Source organism: Pyrus communis, chromosome 3 (genome assembly GCF_963583255.1).
Source record: "Pyrus communis chromosome 3, drPyrComm1.1, whole genome shotgun sequence".
Lineage (NCBI taxonomy): Eukaryota > Viridiplantae > Streptophyta > Magnoliopsida > Rosales > Rosaceae > Pyrus > Pyrus communis.
This window is the reverse complement of record NC_084805.1, coordinates 22037201-22047262: the sequence shown is the minus strand read 5'-3', so window position 1 is coordinate 22047262 and position 10062 is coordinate 22037201. Positions and strand designations below refer to the sequence as shown.

The following is a 10062-nucleotide window of genomic DNA, read 5'->3' as shown; positions in this document are numbered from 1 at the left end:
TTGGTGGGAGAGATCCGAAGAGGATCTCTTCCCATAACTTAAAACAAACTTCATGCAAAACTACCTCCACAAGCACCTACCTACCAACTAGCTATTAGGAGATTTTCGTTGACGTCTACACCCAAAACCCAATATCTTATTTGTTTTTTTTTTTTTTTAACAAACAATATTATCTACATTAAAAGGAAGGGGGTTAGTTAAGCTTTACAATAAGCTAGCAATAATGTGGTTCAAATTTTCTTTTGAAGAAAGTCGAACTTAAGACCTCATTTATTTGTTGACATCTGACCATTGATTTAAACCTCACTTAACAGTTAACTCTCCAAATTATTTCCTCAATAAAAAAATTAAAAACTAAAGATAAATTAAGTTAAAATGACTTGAACTCGCGAATATATGTCTACCAATATTTCATGGCATTCAATGTTATTATTGCTTGCATGCCCCCTGTCTCTTTGTTCTTTGAATATCTCTCCTAACTCATTAAATAAACCAAAATGCATTTAACGGAACAATCAATCTTGTAGCTAATCACACTTAACTCCTAATTATATCACAAGCCTTGAAATTATCAACCAACTAATCTTTACAACTTTAATTAACGTCGTGATCAACCACCGCGAAGCCCTAACTCAGAAGCTTCGTGGTCGAGCACGCGTACGGCCACGAGGAATAATAAATTTACTTTTTCTTGTGCGAGAAGAAATATTTTTTTTTTTCATTTTACCTTTTCTTGGACAATCTTGTTTAGGGTTTTGGTAATCACCGTCTTCACGTAAATCTTAATTAATTATCAACGTACGTAGTGAAATAAACATCAGCCATACACATAAACGAACAGTTAAGATTCGTATATGTCACTTACCCATTAACAAACGGTTGTCATTTGTCTGCGTACGTGACAATAGTTAGACTTTCTCAATTTCTGGTATTTTTATTTATAAATGTTATTTGTCATAATTCTTGTTTTCTTTTGTTGATGCACTCCTCCCTCCACTTCACATGCCATGCACCTTCAAAACTGATTACGAGATAAAAATTCTGAGGTCAAAAGAAACTGGAATTATAATTTCCCAAGGAAAATGATTTGATTCCATTTGCCTTCAATAACCGCACCTAAATTCCTAATTATTCATTTCAGTGCCCAACAAAACAAATAGATTTTATTTTTCCATCGATATATAAAAGAAAATTCAAATCTCATAGCATGATCAGTGCCCGACAAAACAAATAGACTCTTTTGTGCAAATACACAAGAATATTATTTCTTAACAGAAGCGATAAAGTGTTTCTTTTGTTGGAAAAATAGTTCTAGTATTATTGTTATTTTATTGATTTTCTTTTGTCGGTTAAGTTTATTATTTCTTGCATTGTTTGCTTTCATTTTCTCTATAAATAAGATAAGATGCCTTGTAACTCGTATCATACAATTCAATACAATGTAGTCCTCTAATTTGTAACCCCCATAGAATTTGAATTCTTGAGCTCCTTTCGTAAGCGAAAATTGAGAGACATTGGACCAAATTATTATTTGCTTGAAGCGCGATAGTTTATCAACTATTGAAGTCACGTTTATGTTGGAATGGCAACGGTTCAAATTGGGATCTCGAATGTGTCATATCCATTTCATAGCCAAAAATTGTCCATAACATTAAGCACAATTTTTTTTTTTTTGGTAAAAGACTTTAACCATCGCATACTGCGAATAATCATATTTCATATAATATTTTATAATTTTAGCACAAAAGCTAACATTAAACTTTGAGGCAACAAATAGTTCATAAAGAGTCTGGCATTGAATGAGTCTCATTAGCATTTCTCTAATCATATATACCCTGTAATGGTCTCTCCATTGGATAACGTGTCTATTTCACCAATAAATAAAAAAAATCATATTATTGTAAAAATTCGGAAAACAAAAATGAATGAAATTTGGTTTGATCAAATCATGTCAAGCAACATAAAAAACTAGGGATTAGAAGAAAAAGTATTATAAAAAAATCTAACCATAAAATGTCCACATACAAAATAAAAAAGTTGGATCAGAAAGTATAGAGCGGGATCCTATAAACATATTCAAAACTTGTTTAGAGTAATGAATTCCACGTCAGGAAATAAGATAATTTTACATGTGTTTATAAGTAATTATGTTAGTGTACTTTTCATTTTACCAATTGGTTTTATGGTTAAACTATAATTTTTTTATGGTATCAAAGTAGATTGTCTCATTTGTGAAGATCAAGTACCACCTTTGCTCCACTTCACCAAATATGTTGTCCACGTGCTAGGTTTAAAAATTTGTCACACGTAAAAGAACATGTTTAGAGTATTATTCCTACATTTGAGAAAGAATGAACCTTACATGTAATTATAAGTAATTAAGCTATTTATATTGTCAATTAATTTTACGATAGATACTCGATCTTTTTTCAAAACTGCTTCGAAAAATTTCAGTTTTTCCATATCCATCCCCATATCCAAATTTTCTCAAACAGACGAGCAAATGCGTAGATCGAATGTCGCGGATAAAATTGCCATCCCATTGATGTTAAGATAGATTATTGATCAAACTCCCAATTGAACTAAATATGTAAACAAAGGGGAAGCTAGAGCTTCTGAAAATAGCAAATATATTTTCAGAGAAGGCATCGAATTTGACTATTGAATGTCGCGGATAAAATTGCCATCCCGTTGCTGTTAAGTTTGTCTTGGTTTGGTCATCTAAAGAGGCTTCCCCCTTATTAAATGTTGACTTCGAAAACTACATGCTTTACTTGTGCGACTTCTATGCCCAAAAGAACAATAATAATATAAGGGAAATATTAAGGAGACTATTTTAAAAGTGAAATTCTAATAGACTCTGTTATATTACAGTTTAATTTTAATTTTCATGTCAATATTTTAAAGGTAAATTACAAAAAATTACCTGAACTATGAGTCGAATGACACTTTCATACCTCATGTTTTAAAAATGACAATGTCATACCTCATTTTATGAATTTGTTCCAATATCAGACATGCGTCAGTTTTGCTTTTAATTTCTCTGTTAAGTGCTGACGTGGTAAGAGACGATACCCACTCACTAATCCAATTAGATTAAAAAATTAAAAATAAAATTAATTTTTTTATATAAAATTGTGGGATCCACCCTCTTTCTCTCTCCTCTCTTTCTCTGAACACCTGCATCCCTTTAACCCAAAACCCTTCTCACCCGTCCCTCCAACCTTCCTACACCATCCTGCCTCTCTCGCCTCTCTCTCTTCTCTCTTTCTGGCAACCTTTATCTCCAAAATCCCAAAACCCAGAATCTCATTACAAATCTAAAAATCCAAAATCCCATCAAAGCCCCAATTGGTATCCCTCTCCTCCTTCCTCACCAATCTCATTAGAGCCAAGCAAGAACATAATAAATCAAGGGAGAAAATGCTTACCCGGAATTACTTTAGCGATTGCGAGCTTGAAATTGGCATGGAAGCAAGATTTCAACCCAAATGAATACTGCAGCAAAGTTTCATTCGATTTGAGTATTAGACGTGAAATGCACTTCAAAGTTCAAAGAGTGATAGAGATATCAAGTGAGAGCAGATCATTTACCCATATCCAGAAAATCTACATAATTTGGAATGCGTTCTGCATGTACCAGAAAACTGATTAGACGATTAGTAAAATAAAATATGAGAGAAATCCACACACAACACTCAGAAATTGATACAAATTCAGAAGTTGGTCGATATGCAGGACGGATACAAGATTTACAGAGCGGAGAGGGAGGAGAGGGATACCAATTGGGGCTCTGTGAGCTTTGGGAGGTTTGATGGGATTTTGGGTTTTTAGATTAGTAATGGGATTCTGGGTTTTATGATTTTGGGGATGCAGAAAGAGAGAGAGGGAGAGAGAGAGAGAGAGAGAATCCCATAATTTTATATATAAAAAAAAAATTATTTTTAATTATTTTAATTATTAAAAATATATTTAATTATTTTTTAATCCATTTGGATTAGTAAGTGGGTCTCCTCTTTAGCCACGTCAACACTTAACAGAGAAATTAACAGATAAACTGACGGATGTCTGACATTGGAACAAATTTGTAAGATGAGGTATAACATTGTTATTTTTCAAAGATGAGGTATGAAAGTGTCGTTCGACCCATAGTTAAGGTAATTTTTTATAATTTACCCATAAAATATTGTGAAAAAACATAAGGTTACAAATAATCTATGAAATGTCTCACTTTAAAAGTGTCAATTTCTCGTAATATAAACACAAATGTCAAAATGCAATGTTGCATACTACATATTCTGGTATGGAACTTATTAATCATTGAATACAATTAGACCAATAATTAAAAGAATAATACACTATGAAATGAACCTTAGTCTTTGATGCCAGCTACTCTGCTGCTAAGTAATTTCTTAATTATATAGAGATTTTTGCTTACAATCCTTAAGTAATGGTAATACTCACTGTATCATTAACTACCCCTATATGAGTTTGAGAGTTAAACTCATCTAACGACAAATCAATTGGGAGATAAATACCAATTACGGTGATCACAAATATTTCCCCTTATGTATATTCATGCACACCAACTAAAATTCATTTAACCACTACAAAATGGCCCAGTAGTTGGGACGAATTTCATATCCATATTTCACACGATGATGGTCAAGGAAGACTGAAATGTATATGTGAGTTTTTCCAACCTTCGAAAAAATGGATTGTCGTGCTTGCGTTGGCAACCAGTTGATCCCTTTTTAAGAAAAAAAAGCTAAAACTCATTTAATTTCTTTATCATCATCTAAGTTTAAGTGGTCAAATAATTCTTTCTGTTTCGTTGTAAATTTGTAACAATTATAGCACATAACAACCTCTTTCATATCAATCTATGTGCTACTTTTTACTCCTTTTACTCTTTTAAATATTTTCTAATTTCTAGAATATGGATTATTATTTTTTAATTAATGTTCTTTTGGCTCTAAAGTGTAAGGTGAGTTGTTTTGTTGCTTGTTACACCCACATATTCGCCAATATTGTGGCTATTAGATTGGCTAATTCACCAATTTTTTTTGCTTTGGCTTTTTTTCGTTTGTTTGAATGACCCTCATATTTAATTAAGTATGTCTTCTTTGAAATTTTTACTTTCACTAACGTTCTAATAAAACCGTTATCGTTTCACTAGAAAAATCACAATACATCAAAGATACGCACAAACACAAATCTTGACATGATTGCAAAAAACAAACTTACTTTTGATCTAGTGGTATATCTCTTTACTTAAACATTTTATTTCTAAAGAACATATTTCAAGGAACAATTATCATTCTCATTTATGTCATATCTCGTATGTTTACTAACCACCAATGCTAACAAATTCAGTCTCACATTGATTTTGGGTAATTGAAAGTAAGTAAAAGCTCTATTAGTTTAAGACGGACTCAGTTTTGTGCTACACAAATGATGAGGATAACATAATGAATTCGATATCTTATTGTGCCAAGTCAAATTGTGACCCTATAATCTTATTGTGGCACTATGAGTGCATTATGAAAGTCTTATAAAGATTCTACCATTTACTTTGACCTTATATAATTTCAATTGTTGTGGATTCACTCATGTGGTTAGAGCCATGGTTTGTTAATTAATAAGATATAAATTATGAAATCTTAACAAGTTTCAGTTATAAAGATTGGATAATAGTAGGGAGACCATCTATTTAAATCAAAATTTGTAAACTATATGGCGTGGCTGTTAGTGATTGAATTATTACTTAATTGTTAATTACCGTGCTTATTTCTTATTTGTGACTCATCACATAGTTTACAATTTTGGTCTAAAAACTTGGTCTAGCTATCATTATTCATAAAGATATATATGTTATCTAAGCATAGGGAGTAGTATTATATCTCCCCTCTAGATCTTCTCCCCCTCCCTCTCCTCCTCACTAACTATAAATAAGTCGCCACTCAATACTACGCTTTCGTGGTATTCCTCTTCACTTGGAAGTGAGAGATCTTAGGTTCGAATCTCATAAATGACGAATTTGAAACCAAATTAGGTTGTCTGTTGTGTGGCTTAGCCAAAATCCCCCTCTCTTTAGTGTAAAAATATCGATGTACTAAAAATAAAAAAATATATATAAATAATTCAAGATGTTGACATGATTTAACTCTGACCATTCAAATAAAAGGGACTAGAGGGAGGGGAATTTAAAAACAATGTGTTTAGAACACGGAAAGAAAGTTGAACACATGAAGATTTCTCACCCTCCCAAAGCTTTCTCTCTAACTAATCACAGTTAGCTAACAAAGGTTTTGATGGGATCTCTGCCACCCGATGAATGTCCTGAAAAGTGCAGATAGCGTTAGCAAGAGTAATGTGAGGCCTACGAACTCCTATTATTCTATTGATTAAATCATCCCAACTATTAGATGGAATGCTCCTAAATTCAGTGCTCTCAAAGTCAATTTTGATGTCTCGGTTGAACAGAAAAATTTAGAAGTAGGGAATTATACTGAACGAGTTGATTCTCTCCTCCGTTTGTTTCAGCAACTTTCGGTCATAGAATGCTTTTCGAAATAGCACTTATCAGATGCTTCATCATGATGTATTTTCAAGTATCTTCTTTCTTTTTTTTTTTTTTTTTTTTTTTAAGAATACGTAAAAGAAATGCAAATTTAGTTTTTATTATTTACATTTTTCGATAAAGATGGCAAATTTATATTCTGCCATTAGAGAATTTTCTAATAAAGAAAGGATGTAAAATGCCTTAAAATGGTCATTTTGCATCTCCCATAGGAGATGCCTTTACAAACGCTTATGAGTAGAAATACTTCATATAAAAGCAATCTCAAACAAGCTTTATAAAATAGAAAAATATTAAGGGAATTCTCTCAAACGTGAAACTCTTTATGAACTCTCTAACACTTTATATTTTTTAGACAATATTTTATACTGTTGAAACTGAAATTAATATCAATTTATAAAATAACAGAAAATTTCACTTTTAAAAGAATCTTCCCAATATTTCTCAAGAAAAAAATAAAAATAAAAATAAAAAGAAGAGAGCCTATTCCAAAAGCATTTAATGCCTACCATAACTTTAGGTGCCTCCTTTCCTTGAATTCTCCTCCCACCCCTTCCACAACCCCATCAATTAATATCCCAAACAATAAATGAAGGCATTAACCAAATTCAATTAGATTTATTATTAGCTTAATTCAAATTCAAACTAATATTAATAATAGCAAATAAAATTAGCAATCAATAAATAACATAAATGTATTTTCTAATTTATTTCCAATTTATTTTTTAAATATTACATAACGGGCTATATTTATTTACTACCATATACAGTTGGGCTCTATAAAATCCCAAAGACCCCCTCCTCTCTCTCTCTCTCTCTCCTCTCTCTCTCTCTCAGAAAACGAAGCTCTGTAAGGCCCCAGTAATGGCTGCTGATGTTAGCTCTCTGTTTCGGGTTCTTAGTGGGTACAGCGACGACCAACATCTGAGCGTTGGGAGTGATTCTAGTGGTGAGGAATCAACGGCTCTGATTACAAGAGACTTGCTTGGTGGTAGTGGGTCGTCTTCTTCCAAGCTTCCCAACGACTCCCAGGAACTGGACCTCGACTTGCAGGTCCCCAATGGCTGGGAAAAGCGCTTGGACTTGAAGGTTGGTCGATTTTCTCATCTGGGTCATGTTTGTTTCCAGAGAATCAATCAAACAGTGTGTTTTTACATTTCTTGGTGGGAAAAACTTGGGAACTTGATTCTGATGTGGTTTTGTGTTCTTGTTTTCTTGTTTTCGATTAGGTTGCTTTGAATTCTGATTTCATGACATTCAATTCTGTTTCTTTGATGAATTTAACTGATATTGTCTGTATGTGATGTGTTTTCTTTTGCATAATTCATTGATTTGGAAATATCTGTTTGGTTGCTGAGAAAGTCGTTACAATCTTTTGTAATTATTTATTGATATTGTTTCAACAAAAAAAAATATTTTCAAAAGGGTGTGTAATTAATAGGATGAGGATATATTTCTGTACTTAATCAATTAATTTGGTGATGTTCTTCAATGCTCTGCAAGTTTTAATCCCATTTTACTTTCTTTAAAAGCTATATCTTTATGTCAGTAAATTGATTAATTGTAAGTATTCAACTCACCTTTTTATTATTATTTATTTATGTACTTAATATATTTGTATATTGATTGTTTGCAGTCAGGGAAAGTGTATCTTCAAAGGTGCAGTGCCCAAAATTCACATTCAAACTCAGATCAAAAGAGCCAAACCAATCGAACAGTTCCAAAGATGCAAGATTTGAACTTCCCTCCATCGGCGTCGTCGAAAATCCCGCTAAATCTCTTTGATGAAACCAGCACTAACCTTGATTTGAAGTTAGTTTCATCATCACCACCACCCTCATGCAATTACCAGAGCCTATGCACTTTGGACAAGGTAAAATCCGCCCTCGAAAGAGCAGAGAAGGAGCCGATCAAGAGGCGGTCTTCGTCCATGTTGAAGTCATCGATGTCATCTTCGCCAACTTACTCATCGTCGTCGTCACCCATCAAAGAAACTCAGGAGGAGGACAGTGACAGTGAGGACAAGCAATTTGCATCACCATTTGCAGCAGGGTGCCCTGGTTGCTTATCTTATGTACTCACCATGAGAAATAACCCTAAATGTCCTCGGTGCAATTCGGTTGTTCCGCTACCAACGGTGAAGAAACCTCGGATCGATCTCAACAGATCAAATTGAGAGGAAGAGAAGACTTGTTCATCGTGATTGATATGATAGTCCTATAGAAGAATTAGATCTGTTAGTCCTATAGAAGAGTATATGTACATTCAAAAGGTTGGTTGCTTTTTCTAGCATAATTTTCAAGACTTGCATCAGTTTATGCCTTCATTGTTTTTCCCAAATTTGATTTGCTTGTGTATTATTGATTTTATTTTTGATAAACGGTAGATAATTTACATTAAATTCATCATATAAACACGAGAAAGAATATTTGGAATCGGATGCATAGTGAATGGCACACTAGCTCGGGTACAAAGCTAATATTAAATCCGTGTTGAGGTACAAAAAGTTTTATGAAATTTGGTTTCCGCATTAATGTTGTTGCTTTTGTGGCAAGTTATTGGCAGCATGCTATATATACATCATACATGGCTGTTGGACCACAATGGTATGCCAAAAAGAGGAAGTGTTTTATGTCTAGCATATTTTGCAGAACTTGAATGTATTTTAGCATATCTGTTGGCAAAGAAAAGCAAAGTAATGTTCTCGAGTGATATTCTAATTTATTTAAATTGAGACATAAATTTAGGATTGAGTACAGTATTTTAGCCAACTTAACTACGTCTGCAATCACCTATTCTATTATAGAATTGGATCCCATAAGGATCCACTTTGTGGGATTCCTAGTTTTAACCATCCATCGTGTATATTGCGATCTTAAATCATTTAACTTTTTTTATTTAAAATTAAACAGAAATATAATTTGATGAAAACTAATCGCACGATGTACGATAAACGATTATGATGTGGGGATCCTAGGAATCCCAACAAAGTGGATCCGAATAGGATCATTTTCCTTCTATTATGACACATATAATGTCATAATCAGCTGCAGTAAATGCACTTTAAGTTTGAATAATTAAAATCTGATTTAATGAACCTTAAGTGAGGATGCTTTACAGTTGCCACCGCCCCAAGAAAAATACCATTCACTTCCATCCACCCTGTTTTTTCAAATTTCCTATTAACCAAACTTGGTAGTAGTTTTCAACTTCCATATGATCAAATCAAAAGCCTTAAACTCTTTTCTTTTTTATTTGAAAGTGAGTGCGATATGCATTTGATGAAAAATATATTTGTACGAGGAGAACAACTTATAACGTGTTTATCACAATTGTGGCTTTCAGGTCTAATAATGCAAGGTTTTGTGCAAAGAAACTTCACATGCCATTGTATTTTTAAACTGAAATGGTAGAATGTCACGGTGATGACAAACTTGTTTTACTTAAGTCCTTCTTTGATATAAGAGAATATGGTATGA

The 10062-nt window shown here is 32.9% G+C and overlaps 1 protein-coding gene across 1 annotated transcript; it reads left to right on the top strand.

Annotated features, from left to right (window-relative positions):
- Positions 1-7409: 7409 nt before the first annotated feature.
- Positions 7410-8858, top strand: LOC137730109 (protein CURLY FLAG LEAF 1-like). Its single transcript, XM_068469174.1, has 2 exons — positions 7410-7672; positions 8220-8858. The coding sequence occupies exons 1-2, from the start codon at positions 7448-7450 to the stop codon at positions 8757-8759; spliced, it is 765 nt and encodes a 254-aa protein (XP_068325275.1). The 5' UTR covers positions 7410-7447; the 3' UTR covers positions 8760-8858.
- The last annotated feature ends 1204 nt before the right edge of the window (positions 8859-10062 follow it).

Coding starts and splice junctions, on each gene's coding strand:
- LOC137730109 (XM_068469174.1), top strand. CDS start 7,448: ATGGCTGCTGATGTTAGCTCTCTGTTTCGGGTTCTTAGTGGGTACAGC. Junction 7,673..8,219: donor AAAAGCGCTTGGACTTGAAG/GTTGGTCGATTT, acceptor GATTGTTTGCAG/TCAGGGAAAGTGTATCTTCA.